General features: G+C 39.5%; 1 protein-coding gene and 1 non-coding gene across 2 annotated transcripts in view; both read left to right on the forward strand.

The window, feature by feature from the left end:
- Nucleotides 1-1,664: 1,664 nt before the first annotated feature.
- On the forward strand, nt 1,665-1,737 carry TRNAK-CUU. The gene has a single exon. It is a non-coding gene; the product is annotated as a tRNA-Lys (tRNA).
- Nucleotides 1,738-5,621: 3,884 nt separating this feature from the next.
- ZDBF2 (zinc finger DBF-type containing 2) overlaps nt 5,622-22,486 on the forward strand; it is a 31,129-nt gene continuing 14,264 nt past the window's right edge. The window contains 5 exon segments of the mRNA XM_032354547.1: nt 5,622-6,223; nt 9,902-9,954; nt 10,779-10,856; nt 11,907-12,011; nt 18,784-18,911. Of these exon segments, the coding sequence (XP_032210438.1) occupies nt 11,952-12,011; nt 18,784-18,911 (188 nt within the window). The 5' untranslated portion in view covers nt 5,622-6,223; nt 9,902-9,954; nt 10,779-10,856; nt 11,907-11,951.

The raw sequence follows: 22,486 nt of genomic DNA on the forward strand, positions 1-22,486 counted from the left end.
AAAAAAAAAAAAAAAAAAGTAAAGAAACAATTTGGGAATAGAAATGAAAGAGGGAAAAGAGTGAAAGAAAAAAAAGAGAGTAGAATATGGTAAGAATTGGTAAAGGATTACTAGAAAAAACTATGTCAATGGTGTCTGCGTGGTCGAACCTGAGTCGGGCTCTGTCCTCTGCAGGGAGTCTGCTTCATATTCTCTCTCCCTCCAGCTTTGTGCTCTCTTTCAAATGGGTCAATACAATCTTAAAAAATAATAAAATAAATTAAAAAAAATTCTATCTCAAACTCTGCACTACTGATGTCTTTATATAAAGGTATATTAAGTTGTATCCACAGAATGTAAAAGTGGGAAGGAGTTTGATTAGACTGAAGCAAGAACAGAGCGGGGAGAGTGTAACAAAGAAGTTCAGTCTCATTGTGCATAATTTTAAGTTGATGTGGGCAGCCGGGGATGATATTTGAGCTGTGGTCGCCTGTCCTTCTGCTGCTCCTTTGCTGGCATCTCCTCCTGACAGAGGCGACTATTAAAAAATTTTTTTATTGTGTTTGGTTATGGTGGATCAACTGTATGTTTAGTTAAAAACAGGCGCATAGGGGCACCTGGGTGGCTCAGTTGTTGGGCGTCTGTTTTCGGCTCAGGTCATGATCCTGGGGTTCTGGATCGAGCCTCGCATTGGGCTCCCTGCTCGGTGGGGAGCCTGCTTCTCCCTCTCCTACTCCCCCTGCTTGTGTTCCCTCTCTCGCTGTGTCTCTGTCAAATAAATAAAAATCTTTATTTTATTTTATTTTTTTAAAGGCTCATGTTGGGGTGCCGGGGTGGCGCTCTCGGTTCGGTGTGTGACTCTTGGTTTTGGCTCAGGTCGTGATCTCATGATCCCTGAGATAGTGAGATCAAGCCCTGTGTCCGGCTTGTGCTCAGCCCAGAGCTTGGAGTTCGTTTTGGATTCGCTCTCCCTCTCTCTCTGTCCTCCTGCTTGTACTCTTCCTCAAATAAATCAATAAGGCTTAAAAAAAATAAAAAAGAAAGCTTATATTGCTCTGCTGTGGTTTGCCGACTTCAGCCATTATTAAATTCTTGTATGATGGATGAGGATTAAGCTCATCTCTATGATCTCCCCCCGCACTCCTCTCCCCACACTGAGAGCCACCGCCACGCTCCGTGTGTCTGCCGGATAGCTTTGCAACTCTAAGCTACACACTTTTACTTGTATTTCTTTTTCAAGAGCCTTTTTGTTCCTTCTTGTTCCAACTCCCATCTTGCCTTCTGCCGTTCAAATGAAATTTTTGTCAGAGACAGGGACTGTCTTACAGGGAAGAATGAAGAACACGACAAAGTGAATAGAGATATTTTGTAATCATTCTTATTAATTTTTAAATTATGATTTGGAAGGGACATATGAGAGAATCCTTTTCTATAAAAGATGGCATTATAGGGGCGCCTGGGTGGCTCAGTGGGTTAAAGCCTCTGCCTTCGGCTCAGGTCATGATCCCAGGGTCCTGGGATGGAGCCCCGCATTGGGCTCTCTGCTCAGCAGGGAGCCTGCTTCCCCTTCCTCCCTCGCTTTCTGCCTGCTTGTGATCTCGTCTGTCAAATAAATAAGCAAAATCTTTAAAAAAGATGACATTATATTCTTTATATACTCTTTATAAAAATGCCAGGCTAGGGGCACCTGGCTGGCTCAGTCGGAAGAGCATGAGACTCTTGATCTCAAGGTCCTGAGCTCAAGCCCCAGGCTGGGTGCAAAACCTACAAAAAAAAAAAAAAAAAAAAAAAAAAAAAAAAAAAAAGGCCAGTGGTGGGTAAAATCTTCATAATGATATCACCTATGAATAGGTTGATGCGCACGAAGAGAAATTCAGGGAAAAATAAACCAAACTCTAAACTGACAGAATCTAAATTCTTTTATGATTTGGGAATGAGATCTAGGCTTTCCCTTTTTCCTTAAGACATTAAGCTAATGTTAGCTTAAACAGCTCACAAAACAAAGGCACTATCAGAATGATTTCTGACATAAAATAACAGCTTTTATTCTTCCTTTTAAGGAAGAATGTGAAAAAACACATATATAGGATCCTTTTTCTTCCTGGAAAACAAATGGGGTACATACAAACCTTGATTTTTTTTTTTTAAGATTTTATTTATTTGCCAGAGATCACAAATAGGCAGAGAGGCAGGCAGAGAAAGAGGAGGAAAGCAGGCTCCACGCTGAGCAGAGAGCCCGATGTGGGGCTGATCCCAGGACCCTGGGACCACGACCAGAGCCCAAGGCAGAAGCTTCAACACACTAAGCCACCCAGGCGCCCCAACAACCTTGATTTTTAATGTACTTTAAGTAAATACTTGCTGATCAGGTTTAGATCTATAATGGGTTAATAAAAGATTGTGGGAAACTGAAAAATTTTAAAGCTTAACCTTATAGATAATTAAGCTCAGCCAGAAAAGTACTCATTGCCAGTAGCCAGAAATCTAGTCTGAAGGGACTGCTAATCTGATGTAGGATGACACTTCCTTGAATAATATGATGCTGAAGAAAAATGCTGCCAACCACCACGTTGATTTTTTATAGTTTAGTATTTTTATTTCCTAAGAAGTGAAATAGCCCTTTCAGGCTTAGATTTGGTCTGGATCAGTCTTGCACATGCATATAAAGGGAAATAGAAGTAAGATTGGTTAAGGGATTTCAAAAACTTCTTTACATTCAGAGCCCAACTTTTAAAAATTCATTTTTATTTTATTACTTTTTAAAGATTTATTTATTTGATAGAAAGAGAGAGCACAAGCGGGGTTGGGGGGGGCAGAAGGGAGGGGAAGAAGGAGAGGGAGAAGCAGATTGCTTGCTGAGCTGGGAGCCCACCTTAAGGTTGGATCCCAGAACCCTGGGATCATGATCTGAGCTGAAGACATATGCTTAACCATCTGAGCCACCCAGTTTCCCCCCTCCTTTTAAAAGATTTTATTTAACACAGAGAGAGCACAAGCAGGAGGACTGATAGAGGAAGACGCAGACTCTCCGCTGCGCAGGGAGCCCAGTGAGGCTCCATCCCAGGACCCCAGCATCATGACCCCAGCTAAAGGCAGCCGCTTCACTTAACCGACTGAGCCACCCCAGATGCCCCTGGAACCCAACTTTTCTAGGTCACTTTTTGAATCAGTTGTATCCTGTGGTTTTCTATACAGTGTTGTCTCCAGAGCCACCAGAAGTGTTGGTGATGCATCAAGTCTAGGATTTTTTTCCCCCAAGGAGCTGATCCTATTCCTCAGGTTTTGATGTTGGCATTTTCTGATGTAACCAGAAGAGGTCAATGCGTGGCTTCCCAGGAGCATACAGAACGCATTTTTCTTCTTCAATGGTTTTTTTTTTTTTTTTGACCAAAACTTAAGATGGGTTGTAATTGACAAACCATACCATTAAAAATAATAAGTGGGTCGTTTCACTTTGTGTGTGTGTGTGTGAGGCTTATTTAACTGTTCAGATGTAGGTCTCTAAAATGCATTAAGAACTAATGTACTTGGTGAATATCTTTCAGAAGTCTAAACCCTTTTCGCTAGCCGCATCTCTTTTTTAGTGCTAAAGGAAATCTCTTTTTGGTCCTAGGAAAATCTGTTCTTTTTTCCTAGGAAAAAGCTCTCTTCAAGTTTAAGAGAATTCTATGCCTGTTAATTCCCTCCTTTTAGGGTTGTGGGTTTTATTAAACAGTGCATCTAAGGGAGTGGGAATAAGGACAATGTGAAAGGCTACATCCAAGTTTCTGCAGGGGGAGGTGATGGCAACTAGGTTCATATAACCACCTGGCCAGTACTATGAAGAGACCAGTTTGGAAAATGCACCCTGATTTCTGAGATGTCAAAGTGTGAAAAATGTGTGTCTTCGCATCTGTGAAATACATTATGTCATGGTGGCTGGGTTAATGTATAATAGGCTTTCTTTCACCATTTTCAAGGCTGGGATGTGGAAAGAGCTTGCCTTAGAAGAAATCAGTATTTTTTTTTTTTTTTGTATGTTAAAAAAAAAATCTAAATAGGGTTGTAAACCAAATAGTTGAAATAGCCCAGGTTTTAAAATCACAGAAAGATGTCCTGGGTGAGGCAAGATCAGAGTAATACAAAAAGAATGAAAATTATGGCTGCAAAAGCAATGGATAATTGTAACAATGGCCAGAGAACAAGGTAGCTCATTCTAAGATTATTTTTTTACCTAAAACAGAAGCTCTCCCATTGGAGGCTATCTCCATTTTAGGGATGAGTATTTTCCTTATTACGGATTTTCATCGATTCAGGTTTGTGTCGCCCATTACAGTCAGCTGTTTTTGCACAGCACCATGTTCGCAGTGGGTGGTACAGAACACCACCGAATGACTGAGGGGATTTTGGTTAATATTTGTAACCCTTTCATGCGCAGGGCAGGTCTTTCAATACCTAACCTCCCTCAGGGCTCAGTTTTCTCCAACCGTAGGATTCCTGGTCAGGTCCTCTCAGGGGCGGCCCGGAGCCCGAAGCGCAAGGACCCATGCCTAAGCCCGAAACACCGCGCCGGGCACGAAGTAAGCGCTCATTAAACCGCAGCTTTTGTGGGCTGCAGCTCACTGCGGCAAACGCGCGAGCGGCGCCAACGCCGAGCCCTCTCAGCCGCATTCGCCTTTCGCCGGTGCCTGCGCTGCTGGGAACCGGCGAGCCGTCTCCCTCGGGGCCCTCCGTGCTACAACCTTGGGGTCTGTCTCTCCCCCCGCGCCCCCCCCCCGAGTCCGCTGGGAGCCCAGGCTTTTGGGTTAGAACAGGTTTGGTTTCCCAAGCTCCCGAGTGGGGCCCTGACCCCGGAGGCAGTGTTCGCTTTAAAAGAGCTCGGGGAGGGGCGCGTGGGGGCGGGAGGAAGGGGGCTCCGGCGCCGGGGGCGGGGGTGGGCGGGGGGCGGTGCGCGGCTCCTGCGTCAGAAGGGGCCCTGTTTTTCGCACCTTCCCTGACGTCAAAGCTCCATCAGGACCGCAGCGCTACGCTCCCGGTGGATGTCTACGTGGGCTGAGTCGTGACTCGGAGCCCGGGGCTGGCGAGGGACGCTCGCACTTCGCGGCTCCTCTCGCGCCGGCGGGAGAGGCCGGGGACCACGGTGTCCGGCTCCGCGGGCTGCGGGCGGCAGGCAGCGGGCGGCCGCGGCGCCCTGGACGGCCCCGGGGCGGGGGGGGCGGGGTCCGGGCACCGCCATGGAGCCGGAATAGGAAGGGAGCGCGCCCACCGGTCCGCGGCCGGCGCCCAGGCCCGGAAGGAATCCAGGAGGCCTCCGCGGAGGTGAGAACCGCGCCGCAGAGCCCCGCGCCGCAGAGCCCCGCGCCGGCCGCGGGCGCGGGCGCGGGCGGGGCGGGCCGAGCCGAGTCGAGGCGGCGCGCAGCCGGGGCGACGCCCGCGGGCTCCGTGCGCGCGGCGCGGCCGGGGGTGGGGCCTGCTCGCCTCGCGCCCCGGGCGCCTTCTTCCTCCCGAGGGGCGGCCGGACAGCTCGCCGGGCTCCCGCACCCGCCTCGCAGGTCCTCCCCGGCGACTCGTCTCCCCACTCCCCTTTCCGCACCTCCTGCGGGAGCGGGGCCGGCGTCTCCGGGACCGGATCGAGGTGGCTGGGGCGTGGGGTGGAGGTGGGGCGCAGGCTGCCTTGTGCTTCTGTCGGGGGGTCTCTGGGTCGGAGGGGCCCGCGGGCGAGGCCTTGGGCTGGGCGGTGGGGAGGGGGCTGCTCGCCGAGATCGCATTTGGGGCTTTGTACCCGCAGGGACTTGCGGGGGCACCTGTGGGGCCGAGATCCGGAGCCACCTGTCCGCAGATCCCCTTCCCCCAATGCCCTGCGCTGTATCCAGCTGTCCCCAGACCTAGGCCTTTATCAGTCTCTGGCGACGGGAATTTCTTTGGGGAGCGTTAGATTTTTGTGTGAACGATCGTTTCACTATTGTGGCGCAACAGTTGTGTGAATCTGGGCAGATTACGCCGTCGTTATTACGTGCCCCTGAGAAGGCCCTTTGCAGCTCCTAACGTTATCCGTCGCGATGATTTTGCAGCGCGGTGAAGACATGCATTACGAGATGCTGGCTTGCAAAGAACTAAAACGTTTTGTTTTTTTTTTTTAAACCCCCCAGAACGGAATTGTATTTAATTTGTTTTACAGCAGTTATATACTATCAGGGGGGAACCCCCCCCCCGAAAAAGCCCATAGCAATTTCATCCTCAAGGGAGTCAGTATTAACAATTAGGGGTACGTAAACGCATATTCGTGTTGCATAAAGGGGGATACTAATGTAATCTGCCTTTTTTGCTTAATGCGTTGTGGCTTTTTTCTCTATCAGTGCATAAAGCGTCTTTGCACTGCCTTCTTAACTTGCAGTGATTTGGACCCAAAGCCTGGAAGGCAAGAATTTTCTTCTCCCTGCACCTTGGCCTGTGGCCAACCTTAGTAAAACTCGTTAGAGATTTGACAAAGTATCACCGCTGTGGCCAAGATATTGGATAGAAAAAAGCTGAATTCAGGGTTAACAGTCATCTTCTGTAAAGTATTGTCGGTTCTGCTTAATGTGAGGCAGTGTTTTCTTTCAGATTGCAGTTTTCATCCATTAGTGAACTGTGAAATTAATTTTGTGGGTCATAGCTAGCACTTGAAATTAACGAAATAAGATGGCATAGGAAATATCAGAATGCATTACACGTAGCAAGGATATTTTGTAAGCTTTGTTTTAACTGCGTGTGTGTTGGGGGGGGTGGTGCCTGTGTGGGGTGCTTGTGTGATTGCGTATGTGTACTGGGTTGCGATATAAAATGTATTGCTTCCTCTGTGCCATGCTAATTAAGTTTCAAAAGTGCCTAATCCAAGGTACTGTCAGCTCAGATCTCAGAAAGGGAGCAATGATGCAATTAAGCTAAACGTTATCTTTACTCTTTTCTTTGGAATATGTGACAGTGTTTATTGCAGCAAATTAGATTCCTAATTATTTGTTTTCACATAATATTAAAACAATCAATTAGCATTCTTGAAAATACAGAGACGAAGTATTTTTATGGAAGTTAAGACGTTAAGAGCATAAACTGCTCAGATTGACCTAGGGTCAAATCCCCCTACACTGTTTGTTGGTGTGTGACCTGGAACAAGATCCTGCTTTTCTCTAAACCTCAGTTTCCTGATTTATAAAGTAGGAGTACCCAGGACACCAATTTCTTAATGCTGTTTGCTATTCATGTAGGATAATGCATATGAAGCTGTTGACATAGTGCCTAGCCCAGATTAAGTATTCACTAAAAGTTAGCCATTATTATTTTCTTAAGACTGAATGGAGGGTCTAGGATAATGCTTGTCACCAGATGCAGAAGATGAATAATCCAAACAAGTGGGAAGTTGAAAATGAGTTAATGTCGTAAGGGAGGGGACACTGAAATAACATGGTCTTTTTATTTCATTTGGCCATTGTTTTGTGATCGCTCCCAATTGTTTTCCTATTGCTAGACAGGTAATTTAGATGATCCTACTCAATAAACCCAAAGCGTTGTCTTTTTAAATTTAATATGAAGTTGGTGTCTCTCTTGTTAGGTGGTTGAAAAATATTTCCAATAGGGATTCTGGATTTTGTTAGCTCTTATTTCAAAATACCGCAGTCAGCTTGGGAAACACGCACTACAACTCTGAACTCATTTCAGTAGTGTGTTTATCTCTGCAGTGGGTACAGATGTCAGGTGTGCAAGAAATAGACCCCCAAAAATGCAATTTTGAGACATTTGTGTTGAAGTCACCTCAGGCAGTTCAGAGGTCTTTGTTCATGGCCCCCCATCAGTTTATACAGTTTTAATTGTTTCATGAACCAATAAAATAGAATGTAAGCATTGTCTTTTTGTATAGCATTATTATTTTTATAAAAAATGAATGCGTTGCACTCAAAGGAAAAAAAAAAAGAAAACGCCATTGCTAGAGTACTTAATTGGGTGTGACAGCTGTAAAAGGTTGGGGGAAATCTTAAATGTTAATCATAATACTGCTCTCAGTTTTAGAAATGTCTTTTAAGTTCTTGTTCTATTTTAGAGGAACCAAAGTGAAAACTCAGTGATGGTAAATTATTATGTGGTTTTATGAAAATATGAAAAAACATGACTGGGAACTCTAGCTGTCTCAGCCACAAAAAACCTCAGTGAAACAAAAAGCTTCACTTGGCCTTGAATCAAACATATACATTTATATATTTTAGGTTAGACAAAATATTGATGATGTGTGTCTGTATTTTTAAAGTCCTCTTTCTCATTTTTAAATCATTAACTCACTGACTGCTGGCTCTTATCTTGTCAGATAAGTGGGCTTTTGTCTTACACGGGTAAAATACTACACAGTTATTAAAGATTCTGTTTGGGAATTATATATAATATCATACAGAGGTGCCACGGCATATGGTTAGGTGAGAGAAGAGGCTATAGACTGTATGGTGTCATTCCATTTTTGTAAAAACATGTTTAGAACAAAGAATATATGATGAGTATTAATGGTGGGTAGTGGGATTATGACTGATTTTATGCTCTTTATTTTTATAATTGTACCATAATAAAAATTTTCCTAATAAAAATGAATAAAAGTAATTTTTTAAAGAAAAAAACTCATGTGTGTTTTCCTAATTTGCAAGCATAAATGAAGCTGTCTTTGCTCTGATAATGATCCTTTGAATTTTGGACATTACCTAATTTTTCCAATATTCTACAAAATGGTGCTGAATATTTTAACTTACCCTGTGAAAAGCTCCCTTGAAGAGGGAAGAACCATTGTCCCAGAATTTTCTTAAATTCTGTTCCAGAATTTTCTTAAAGCTCTCTGTATAAACTGTTTTCCAAAAAAAAATCCACACTGCCTAAATATGTTGTCTAAACTCTCAGGTTTTCTTTTAAATACAATATATTGAAACTGAATCTACTTTTCTTGCTTTATTGCCCCTTAAATTTTTAAATGACATCTTGGCTCCAGCTGAACTTGTCAGCTTACTATCTCTAAATGTACCTCCGCTTTCTTGCTTTTGTGCTTATGCATCTTTGTTACTTGGAATACTTTTTCCTGATCTTTGTTTAAGCAAATCCTACCCACTTTTCCAATATCCGGTTAAAAAAACCACATTCACTGTGATGTTTTGGCACTTATTTTGTGCATTTCTCAGATACCACCTGGTATTTTTGCATTCATTTCCTAATGCCATTTTAAACTACTTGAGAGCAAGAAAGCTTGTCTATTTCTATCCTTTAAAGCGTCTAGTGTGGAACTCTGCACAGGGTAGGCGCCAGATATTTATTCTTTGATAGACAATGCTGTCCCGGGCTCTTCTGAACCCAAGTGTTGGAATTATTTGTTAACCAGTGATTCCGAGCAAGGGGCAACACTGCCAGCAGCAGTGCGGAAGAATAAAAAAATGGATAATTTGGCTTAATTGTCGATTGATAGAGAGGATAAAGAATTGACAGCATTCTTCATTGAAACTAACATAGGAGCTGAGTTATGTGGTGAGTCTAGGACCCAAAGTTAATTTTATGTAAATATTTCTTTCAAACATTTCCCATGAACATTTCTCATAGGAGGTTATAGCATCTTTATTTTTAGCCTTCCAGGGACCCAGTTTATTCTCTTGCAGCTGCTTGTTCCTGAAACCCGGAGATGTGAAATATGGGATGGTGGGTGAAACGGGTGGGCAATCGGAGTTACTCTGCTCCAGAGCATCTTAGGAGGTCATGTAGGATTCAGTGAGTCACTGTATGTAAAGTGTTTCGTGTGTTCAAGAGTTAATCTTTTTTTTCCCTGTTGAAGCATAATTGTGTTATTTTTCAAACTTAACTATGACTCTTTGGGGGGGGGGTACGTAGTTGGCCTGTGGAAGATACTTAGGGGGCTTATCTTTTTTTTAAAAATTGCTTTAATTTACAGATGTTTGCCAGGACTGATTCAGCTGATGTAATACCTGCTCTTTCCTACTCAAGGTAGGTGACTTGTTACTTTATGAAAATACCAGGTACCAGTAGAATTCAGAATTGATAGTAAAAGACCCCTTCAGTCGTGAAAAGTAATATAATCCCAGACCCCAAAGAAATGATTCCTTTAATAAATAAGAATTTTATTAGTGCATAAAAAATGATGACTTATGTCATTGCTTCAGCCTGTCTCAGAATCACCTTAGAGCATTTTAAATATGCATGATATGCATGTGCCTGGCTCCCTGCCAGGCGATTCTGATTCGGTAGGATTTTCAGGTGGGGCTTCTCGCATGCAAAGTTTTAAAAATGCACATCCGGGTGCTTCTGAGTCATTGTAGCTCATTGTCATCACGGCATGTATGTGACAGGAGATGATAGAGGTATCACAGAATTGTCGGATAGCAATGTGGAATGGGAATGGGAAATAAAAATGGGAATTGAAGACTGTAAGTGTTGAAGATCAAAAAAACTAGTTTTTTAGTTTTTTCAGTTTTGTGTTTGATACTAGATTCGTACTCTAATTTTGCCTTTCATCCAATGATTGTTTTAAATATATTTTGAAAAAAGCATTAAAAAGCTTGTTAGTTTATGATTTTCAAAGTTCAGGTTTAAGTGCTATGGTTCTTTCAGCTGGAAAATTGCTCTTTCTATAAATACAACTAAAGCTTGTTTCATTTTGCTGTTTCAGGTCAGTAAATGAAGTAAAATAATGGAAAAAACACCATATTTTAAGGAAATCATTTTTTAATATACTCAGTAAATGAAGTAAAATAATGGAAAAAACACCATATTTTAAGGAAATCATTTTTTAATATACTCTTCTGTTTCAGAGGCTGGTTTAATTGATTTATTTTCCCCGTAAGCGTGGAAGTTAGAAAGTCAGAGTTTCTTACAATAAGACGTAACAGGTAAGGGAATGTTATAGTAGCATTTTGATTTAATAAAACTCTCCTGTTTTCTTTGATTTCAAAGCTGTGATTTCATTTTTAAAGGATGATTTTAATTAGTAAGCTTTTTGTGTTGCAGAATCATCTTCTCAGAAATACTCAACACATTATAGGATCATTCTGTTACATATTTTCCAACAGACAAGAATGTTTAAAATAATTAGAATTAAAACATGATGAAATTATTTCTTACGATTCTGTTTGCACTTTAATGAAACAGCTCCAAAATGAAAATTGTGTTGATTTATTACTTAACGTAATCAGTAATAGTAAACACTCTGTGTCAGTGAATAAATTGGTTGTGTATCAGAATTACTTGGGGAATTAAATTCTGAATTCTAGGCTGTGTCTCAGCCCTACTAAATCAGAATTTGGGAGAATAATTTCGATATTCAGCCCGACTTGTGAACCACTGCAGTAATGCAATGTTGAAGGATTATAGTTTTAAGGGAGTAGGAACGTGGGAACTTGATTTGTAGAGAAATCTCATTTCACCAATTGGAAAAAATTCCTCATATTTAACTTGTTTTTTGTGGTTGTCAGAAGAGAAGTGTCTTGTGTTTCAGACATGAAGTAGTAATTTTGAGTTTTAACGACTCTGTCCAATAATTTATTTTAAATTCTGCCCCCTTTGTGGAGTCAGTCGAAAGGTACGTGCGGTATCTTTATTTTCGTGGCAGAATTAGATGGTAGGTGTGACGCGGAGTCTGCTTCTCCCTTTTCCGCTCCCCCTGCTTATGCTCCCTCTTTCTTTCTATGTCAAATAAATAAACCAATCTTAAAAAGAGAGAGAGAGAGAGAGAGAGAGAGAGAAGATGCACAGCTCTCATATGCACTCCAGGCTCACCGACGGATGCAGCAGCTCACGGCAGCCTCCCCTAATTCCATAATTATCAGAAAGAACAGTGCCTCGGACTCGGGGGTGCACTTCTCCTCTGTGACACTATCACAGATGTTTTCTGCACGGCAGTAGGGAATGATTGCATTTTTCCTTTTTCTCTTCTTTTTCAGTTTGAGTTTTCCAGGACTGTAGCCGCTTGACTTTGGTCATTCACCATGCAGAGCCGACAAGGATACTGCAGCTACTGCTGCGTGCGCTATAATAGCCTGGAACAGGTGAGAGGGCCCTGCTAACGTGCTTGAACCTCAGAAGACCTCGTTTATTTAATACGTTAAATTCATTTATTCATCCACTGAGCAGATCGTGTTGCAAATCTTCTAGTCAGTAGACACTGTTTAAGGCTCTCAGGGTGAGACTGTGAACAAATCCAGCTACCTTTCTTCATGAAGCTTACTTTGTAGTGTGCTAAGACAGAAAATAAATAGTCATATAAATTTTGATACAGGGATATGTCAGATTGAGATAAATGTTACGAGGAAAACAGAAGAGAGAAGAGTGCAGTTTTAGATAGAGTAGCCGGTGGGGTGAAGGAAGGGACGTTAGAGTTGAGATTTGAACCAAGTGTGGGATCCTGGCTTGCTTATCTCTGGGGGGAGAATTTCTAGGTACAGGGAAGAGAGAATGGAGACCCCAAGGCAGAGGGGTGGTCAGCATGCTAACCCGAAGCCGGCAGCCAGCGTGGCTGCAGTGCTGGCCAGTTGCAGGGCAGGTGTTAAGTGAGAGGGGGAGAATTCAGAGGGTTAGATTCTAAAAGACGTTGTAGAATAACGGAAGGACTTTGAAGTTTAGGCTTTAACATACCAATGTTTTAAGTTTTGCTGTAGTAAAATGTAGCTTTCCCCCCCTCCTATTGTTGCTTATGTTTTTAGTGTCATAAAAGATTGCCTAATCTGTGGTCCTGAAGATTTACACCATGTAATTTCCTCTAAGAATTTTAGTTTTTGTTCTTACATTTAGGTCTTTGGTTCATTTTCAGTTAATTTTTAAAGAATATATATTGTGATTTTAATTACCTCTTAAAAGCCCTGTCTCTAAAGACTGTCACACTGGGAGTTAGACCCTCAATGCGAATTTTGGGGGTGGGACACAATTCAGTCCCTAGCAATTATATTGATTTGAGTTTTAGCCCTTAAACCAATTTTGCATCCCTGGGCTAAATCCCACTTGGTCATGGTGTTTAATCCTTCTGTATGTTGCTGGATTTGGTTTGCCAGCATTTTGTGGAGGATTTTTATATCTGTATTCATAAGGGATATTGTCTATAGCTTTCTTTTCTCGTGATGTCTTTGGTTTTGGTATTGGGGCTTCCTAGAATGAACTGAGGAGTGCTCCTTTCTTTTCTTTTTGTTGGAAGAGTTCGTGAAGCCTCATATATGGACATTTTGAAGCAAGTCTTCATGGTAATAGTAGCTGTAGTCCTCTGACCAGGATTGTTAACTTGGAAGAGTCTCAAGGTTTTCTTCAGGGTCTAGGCTCAGGAGTTGTGTCATAAGTGAAGTCGTAATATAACGAAGCTCTGGTCCTGGTAGTGCTGGACTGTTTTATCCCAAGTGAAATCTCAGACAAATTGTAATACATAAAAATTCAACTATATAGTTGCATTTGTTTTAATTGTCAACAGTCATCATTTAAATTCATACTAAGGAAATGTTTTGTGATGTATTGTGATTTCTAGCTCTCTGCCTTAAAAAAAAAAAAAAACTTTCTAAGGCTGGTTATAAGCACGAGGCAGCAGGTAATGAGTTTCAAAACTCTCTTTAGTATTTCTGTCACAATTGATAATTATAGCGTCACTTGACTGGAAGATTATTTGTTGAACTTTTGATAGTAATAAAACATACTAAATCTTTAACTACAAGCTGTATTCGGTAAGCATTCAGTCTAACTTTTTCTTAAGGTTTAAAATAATTTTTTAGACATTTGGATACTCATGCATTAAACAGACATTAAAAAAACTGCTAATGACAGTCAAAGTAATATGTGCTAAGTATAAAGGTTTAAATAAACTCATTTGAAAAGGTTTAAATAAATAATAATTAAATAAATAGATTAAAGAAATGGATAAATTTCATGGCTTTGGAGAACTTTTAAGGCAGTGGAGAAGTACAGTGCCCAAATCTAGGTGAATATTCAACAGAAACAATGGAAATCAAAAGATAGAATACAGCTACCAACTCAGAATTCTATGCTTAAGAAATACATCCTTGAAAAAAGTGAAGTAGAAATATTTTCAGAAAAAAAAACTAAGGGAATTTGCCAGCATCAGCAGATCCTCACTGAAGGAAATCCTAAAAAGAGTTCTTCAGATAGAAGGAAAATGATTCCAGTTGGAAGCTCAGAGAGATGGGAAGGCATGAAGATCAATGGAAAGGTGGTAGGAGATCTAAATGCATATTATCTCATATGTGGGGTCAACAACAAGGGCATAGACACTGTAAAGAGAGTAAATCAAGTTAAGTCCTTGCTCAAGAAGAGAGTAAAAGTAACAAGTAATTTTAGATCTTGGTAAGTTCTGGGCTGCTTGTTATAGTCTGTTACTGCTAATAGACTAGAAAAAGAGGCTAGCTTATAACTAACTGCCAGGTTAACAGAAAGGGAAAACTTGCAATATTAAAAAACAGTCCACGAGAAGGCAAGAAAGAAAAGAAATAGGGACATTGGATAGGTAAGAATAATAAAAAACAGATTTAAAAATAAAAACAAAGCTTAAATAGAAATATACCAGTAGAATATTAAGTGAAAATAGACGTGGTGCTTGAATTAAACTATATTTAATATTTTATTGGAGATTCTAGCCAGGGAAATAAGGAAAGAAAAAGAAATTAAAATGACAAAAGTTTAGATAAAAAGAAACAAACTGTTATTTGTACACAGTGTGATTGTGGACATAGAAAATCCTAAAGATATCTAGGTAAACTGTTAGAACTGATAAGTGAATTTATTATTTGTTTAATTAAAAAAATTTTTTTAGTGAGTTTAAGAAAGCTTCTTGGGCCAACATAAAAAGAAATTGTATTTTTATATTGTGACACCACACAGAAAATGAGATTTAAAAAAGATCCTTACAGGGGCGCCTGGGTGGCTCAGTGGGTTAAAGCCTCCGCCTTCAGCTCAGGTCATCATCCCAGGGTCCTGGGATTGAGCCCCACATTGGGCTCTCTGCTCCGCAGGGAGCCTGCTTCCTCCTCTCTCTCTGCCTGCCTCTCAGCCTACTTGTGATCTCTGTCTGTCAAATAAATAAATAAAATCTTTTTTTTTTTTTTTAAAAGATGCTTACAACAGCATCAGAGGACATCAACTCTTCAGGAATAAATGTAACAAAATATGTATATAAGATTTTTATATAAAGTATAAACATTCAGAAAGTTAAGAAAAATTAAATAATTGGTGTGCTATACCGTGTTCATGGATTGAAAAAATCAATATTATAAGCATGTCATTTCTCCTCAAATATATATATTATTCAGTGAAACTCCAAACAAAATTCCAGAAAAATTGTTTTTAATGAAAATTAAGCCAATTCTAAAAATATGTATGTACATGCAAAAGGTATGTATGTACATGCTAAGGAAAACTAGGATACTCTTGAAGGAGAAGAACAAAGAAGTAATAAATATCCAAATTTATTACTAAACTACAGTCTTTAAGACAAGGGTGCAAAGTCAGAAAGATACCAGAAACTCCAGAAAAGACTCTGGAGTCTTTGATTTGTGACAAATGTGGCGCTAAAGCATGGTGAGGACAGGAATTTCTTCAGTAAAGGGTACTGGGTCAGTTGGCTGTCCATATGGAGAAAAAGAAATGAAACTCTATTACTATCTCATCCTGGACACAAAAGTCAGTTCCAAATAGATGATAGATATAAATATTGCAGGTAAAACAATAAAACTTCTAGAAATCAATAGAAAATCTCCATGATTTTGAGGTAGGGAGAGATTTCTTAAACTTGTAACAGAAAGCACTGGCAAAGAAAAAAAAAATGGTAAATTGGACTGCAGTAAGAAGCAATGAGAGATGATTAAGAAGGTGGAAAAATGCCCTGTAACTATTCCTGGAAAAGCTGTGGATACACACACACACACACACACACACACACACAAACACACACTTTATGATACCCCGCCCAAAAGAAAGTGAAAAGGTAAGCCACAGGGAATGATACTTGAAACACATAATTGAAAGAAGAGCCCATGTCCAGAATAAATAATTTCTATAGTTCATTTAAAAAAAATTAAAGATGCACTTGAAAAACAGGAAGAGACTTGGACACACCATAAAAGAAGATATCCAGGTGGCCAGGAAAATGAAAAGCTATCACAAAAATTGCAAAGCAACAGTGATACAACATGAATCCCCACCCCCTTTCCAGTAGCTAAAAATTAAAGAGCCTGACAACGGCAGGTGTTGATGAGGAGAAAGAGGAACGGAAACTATGATCCATTGCTGGGGAGGGTGCGAGCTGGTAGGGCCACTTTGGAAGACTAGTCAGCAGAGGGTACTACAGCTGAGTATATGCAAACCTTATGACCCAGAAGTTCCAGCTTTACTAATACACTCAACAAAAATGCATGCACGTGGGCACCAAAAATCACATCTAAGAAAGTTTTTTGCAGCATAATTTATAACAGCCATGAGCTGTGAAAGACACAAAAGTCCATCAAGAATGAGATGAATCAGGGGCGCCTGGGTGGCTCAGTGGGTTAAGCCGCTGCCTTCGGCTCAGGTCATGATCTCAGGGTCCTGGGATCAAGTCCCGCATCGGGCTCTCTGCTCAGCGGGGAGCCTGCTTCCCTCTCTCTCTCTCTCTGCCTGCCTCTCCGACTACTTGTGATTTCTCTCTGTCAAATAAATAAATAAAATCTTTAAAAAAAAAAAAAAAAGAATGAGATGAATCAATAATACATGGTCTATTCATATGATGGGATGCTACACAGAAATTAAGGGGAATGGACTACAGCTAATTTGGATAAGTATGAATGTGAAAGAGTATATAGACTGTATGACTACATACATATATAGACTGTATGACTACACTTACATAAATTTAGAAACTTTCAAACCTAATCTATATTGTTAAAATTTAGGTAATAGTTAATTTGGGGGAAGAGGAAAGGAATATTAGGTTGGTATGGGACATTAGAAGGGTTTTGAGTGCTCATTAGTTTTTCATGGATAGATGGTTATGGATGTGTTTTATTTTGTAATGATTTATTGAGCCATACATATGATTTGTGCACTTACCTTTATGTGCATGTCAATTCAGAAAATTTAAAGAAAGTGACACCTCCGGGGGTATATAGTGTGGTGTTATCTGTGGTTTGTGTCAGTGCAAGTTTTCCATTTATGCTGACTTTTTAAAATTTTTACTGAGGCAGAGAGAGGATGAGGTTGGATTTTAGTTGAACCTTTGTTTCCTTGTACCTTTGTTCCCTTCGTGAACCAGGAGGGTGAGGATACTGGACAGTGGGGAGCTTTGACGGTGGAGGATCTTGAAACTGTCATAATTTAGACTGTTACTGGGGCTAAGGCAGCATCAACGTAGATCCCTGAAGTCAGCACGGAAGGAGAGATTTCCAGTTGTTAACAGTGGTCAGGAGCTGGCAACCTGGCTTAAGTTCTTTTGGCATCTTTACTATGATATTTAATATGTGACTTTTCCTTGGTATTGTTAAATGAAAACACGTTATTAAATTGTTGTCAATAACTCACATTGGAAATAGGGCATTAGCAGTAGCGTGTTATAGGGAAAGAGGATAAGCTTTAGAGTTAGATGCAGATCGAAACCCTGGCTTTGTCCCTGGCTGCTCAACTGGAGACAGTTTAATCCTTTGTGTTTTACTTTCTTTATATCAAAATGGGGACAAGATTCATACTCAGTGAAAATTCGATGAGATTACTTTGTGAATGGAATAGTACTGTGTTTGATGCATTGCACGGGCTCAGTAGGCTTCTTTCCTACACCTCTAGATAGTTCACTGAATGACTTGTGAACACAGACTCTTTCTGTAGAGAGAATTACAAAACACAAAAAATTTATTTATTTGACAGAGAGAGAGCAAGATCATCAAGACAGGCAGGCAGGGGGTGGTGGGGGAAGCAGGCTTCCTGCTGACTACAGAGCCCGATGTGGGGCTCGATCCCAGAACTCTTGAGATCATGACCTGAGCCGAAGGCAGAGGCTTAACCGACTGAGCCACCCAGGTGCCCCAAAATAGAAAAATTCTGTGTATTTATTCCAATATTCTGTTTAAGTGAGGATTTGTAATCTCTGAAGAAAAATGATGGACTTTTTGTGCATTGTTAATCTTCAGCTTTTACAAACACAGTGATCCAACCCTCTTCTCTATTTTAATAGATTTTTATAGAAATATTTGCTCAGTACAAATATAAGAATTTATAAGAAAAAAATTAAAATTACCTGTAAGTGTAGCCCACAAATGTAAATGCTTTTAAGATTTTGGTGCTTTTTCTTCCATTGATTTGTCTGTACATTTTATTTTATTTTTTATCTTATCTTCTTTTATTTTTATTTATATGTTTTAAAACCACAGGTTTAGGTAAAAGCATACATGTGATTTTTGCATCCCCCATTTTTCTCTTACCTAACATTTCTCCATGTTATGTAAAATTTTTCATATTATTTTAGGTAGTTGCATAGTATTATGTCTTAGGTCATGCTATAGATTTTACTATTAAACACTTTGAAGATTTCCAGTTTTTTGCTGTCATGCTGTGATAAGCCTCATTTTTGCATAAATCGTCAAAGTTTACTATGATTTCCTAAGAGATTTAGAGAAATGTAATCACTATATCCAAGGGAAAGAAACTTCTATGTTTTTTGCTACACATTTTAGAATTGCTGTGCAAAAAGGCTGTCTCAATTTATACTTCTACCCAGAGTATCAAAATGAATCCATTTGTGAAACTCTCACTACTGTTGAGTGTTACCTGTTTAAAACTGCTTAGTGTGCTTTTTCTTTTTAATAGCACATGGCCAGTCCCCAGCACAGATACTTGACCACCCAGAATCGACAGAGGATGGGCACCACGAGCTTGATGGAACGTTTCCTGCAGGATGTGCTCCGGCACCACCCATATCATTCTCAAGAAAACAGGTAAAGAAAGTCGCTGACTGGAATTCTGTTAGAACAGCGTTCTTGTATGTTCCATGTTTTTCCAGACTATTTTTCCAGTCTCGTACTTCTTAAAATCTTTTCATTAAAGGATATAAAGTGAAATTTTACCTAGTAACTTCTCTTTGCTCCTATTTTAAAATCTTTTCTAGCTTAAATAAGAAATTTCACTGTAAAAGATATGGACCGCACCCTTCTTTTTTCTAAATAAAAGCCTTAGGTCAATCAGTGGTTATCCATCATTAAGGTGTTCTGTTAAGTATATCGTAGGATTAAGCAGGGGAATATGGTGGGGGCAGAAATAGCCTTTAGAAGATCAGGAACAGACCAGCTGGTGCCTGCAGCAGAGAAAGTAAAGTAACCATTCCACCTCAACTGAATTATTTGCTAACCGAAGAGAAGAGGTAACAAATGGAATCTGCTTTTTAATCTGTCAGTGTCTTGATAGCTTTTTTTGTATTAGTGTTTTGGTTGTTTTAATAAAAATAAATATTTTGATAACATTTAAGGGTTAATGTATGTCAAAGAAAACATTGGTAGAAGATTAGATTAAGTACTGTGTGCGGGTTTGCAGCTATAGCTGTAGGAGATAAAGCAAAACAGATTATTAGCATATCTGTGCAGAATAGTTGAGATAAGTACCAGCTGTAGAAAAAGGATAAACTTCTTGAATGCTTTGTTTTGCAAGTCACAACCCAGAATTGAGCAAATGGGGAAAAAGTTTAAATGGGGAAAAAGTTTAAAAAATAAATGTTTTTCTTCAGCTGTTGGAAAGATAGACCGTCTTGGGCTCAGTATAAATTTCCAGCTTATAGCTTGTATAAGCAATGCTTCAACAGACATTTGTACATGCAGCTATTTCTGTGATATAAAATTCTAGAAATTGAACTTCTGGGCTCAAGTTTCTGGGCCTTAGAAAATATTTTCTATTTTTTAACCTTTCATTTTGAAATAGTTTCAGGCTTACAGAAAAGTTGTAAAACTGCTACAAAAACATTGGAGTCTTCAAATGTTAAATCTAAAATAATGACGGTACAATGATCAAATCCATGAAATTACATGCTATTTACAGTCCCCCTTCAGATTTTGTCAGTTGTCTTCCTGATGCCCTTTTTCTGGGACCAGGATTCAGTCCAGGATCACACATGGCATCTAGCTGCCCCATCTCAGACACTCTTAATCAGGAACAGTTGCCCAGTCTTTGCTTTCAAGCCTTGGACTCTGCTGGCCAGTTATTTTGTAGGATCTCCCCAAATTGGGATAAGCCTGACACTTTCTCATGATTAAAGTTAGGTTATGCATTTGGAACAAGAGTAAATTATAATTGGTGTTGTGCCCTTCTCAGTGTATTCAAGCGATCCATGATGTTTCCATGTCTCATGGCTGGTGATGTTAACTTGGAGCACTTAATTAAGGTGGCTTCTCTAATGTTACTCTTCCCCATTATAATTAGTAAGACTTGTGGAGAACTACTTTGAGACTGTAAATAAATATCCTGTTTCTCATTTCCACCCATTTATTGTAAGTGTTCATGGATGATTTTTCCCTGAAACAGTTATTACGTATATTAGCCTCCATAAAGAAGAGCTTTCTGGTTACCTTATTTATCTGTTTTATAATTTTAAACTCATGGCTGTGTCTACAATGGGTGTTAATAACTTACTGTTACTTATTTTGTTACTCAGGTGGTGTGTGGAACTTTAAAATTCTTGAGACACTTCCTAGAAGACTATGCCAAATTATATACAATTATATAACATACATATACACCAGTAGTCTATGAGAGTGCTCATTTACTGTTGTGCTTGCTAACACTGGGATTAGCAACTTCTTTTTTTCCCCATAATAGGCCAAAAAGGCATATCCCTTCATTAGCCTTTATTTACTTATGAGTAAAATAGAACATCTCTTTACATAAGTTTTTTTTCAGCCATATGTTTATTTTATGGATTATTTGTAGACATTGCATGTTTTTCTATTGAATTGTTTCTGTATTTTGGATTTGTATACAATATTTATAGATAATAGTCCTTTGTATTTTAAATATAATTATTTTCCCAGCATCTGTCATGTGTCTTTCATCTGTGTGTATTGTCCTTTACCATATAGAAATTAAACATTTTGACATAATTAGACGTAAGCGGAATTTTCCTTTATGGCTTCTTTCATGTCTTTTTCTTCATGTCCTTATTTCTGCTTCTAAATATTTTTAATCTTCCTGGAATTTGTTGCCATATGTGATGTGAGGCAAGATTTCTTATTTTTTTGTAAAAGTATATTAATTATCTCCATTGATATAAAATGTCACCTGTAAGGACGCTTGGCTGGCTGGGTGGGTAGAGCATGAAACTCTTGATCTCCTGGTTGTGTGTTTTGAGCACCATGTTGGGTGTGGAGATGACTTTAAAAACAGCAAAATATCACCTGTAACCTGTTACCTGTTACCTGTAACGTAAATTCCTCTGTTGGTGTATCTATATCTGCGTTCCCATCAGTAGATCTGATTTTGAATCCATTTTTTTACCTCGAGTTTTTTTTTTTTTATCCCATGCTAACACATTAATTTATGTTTATAAGCATTATAAATTACAGAGTTTATTTCTTTTTTTTTTTTTTTTTAGAAATGCAATTTTTATTTTTATTTTTATTTTTATTTTTATTTTTTTTAAAATTTATTTGACAGAGAGAGATCACAGTAGGCAGAGAGGCAGGCAGAGAGAGGGGAAGGGAAGGAAGCAGGCCCCTGCTGAGCAGAGAGCCCGATGCGGGACTCGATCCCAGGACCCTGAGATCATGACCTGAGCCGAAGGCAGCGGCTTAACCCACTGAGCCACCCAGGCGCCCCCAGAGTTTATTTCTAAAAGTTTGTTCTCTTCCCGCTTATCTAGACATTGTAGGTTTTTCTATTTTAGTCTTTTTGAAATCAGCTCTTACTTTATTTTTTTTTCTATTTTTTGTTTTCCTTTTTCCTAATTAATTTCCTCAGATTTCCTGGGTGGGGGGAAATTTGATTATCTTTCTTTGTGAATTAAGTGCTCATTTAGTTAATTTGTGTCCGCTAATTCTTTTTTTAGTGGAAGATTTAAAAGTGTGAGGTTTCCATTTTGCTTACATCTCATAGGTTTGATGTATAGTTTTTATTTTATTTATAGATTTCAAAAATTTAGCACAAGAATTATATAAAAGGGGTTTTAATCTTTAATGGTTAGATTTTTAGAGGGCTTTTTGTTGTGAAATTAGTTTAAAATGAGTAGAAATATAGATTGTGATTTAGTTAATTTTAACCACATGTGAGGTAAATCAAAGCACCTAGATGGTGATTCCTATAACTTTTTTTGGATTTTGCCGAATTGTTTGATTTTATGATTCCGCCTTACTTCCGTTGCCAAATGTTACAAGATTAATTTTATTTTGAGAATGTTGTCATAGTCTTCTAGGGTTCTGAAAAACTAGTGTAAAATGGTAATTGTACTGCACTTTATTGATTAGAGTTCAGAAGTGTGAAACATGCTGGAATTTCTTTGCCCTGTATTATTCTGATATCTGGGTTAACTTCT

This window comes from Mustela erminea, chromosome 8 (genome assembly GCF_009829155.1).
Source record: "Mustela erminea isolate mMusErm1 chromosome 8, mMusErm1.Pri, whole genome shotgun sequence".
NCBI classification, from domain to species: Eukaryota; Metazoa; Chordata; class Mammalia; order Carnivora; family Mustelidae; genus Mustela; species Mustela erminea.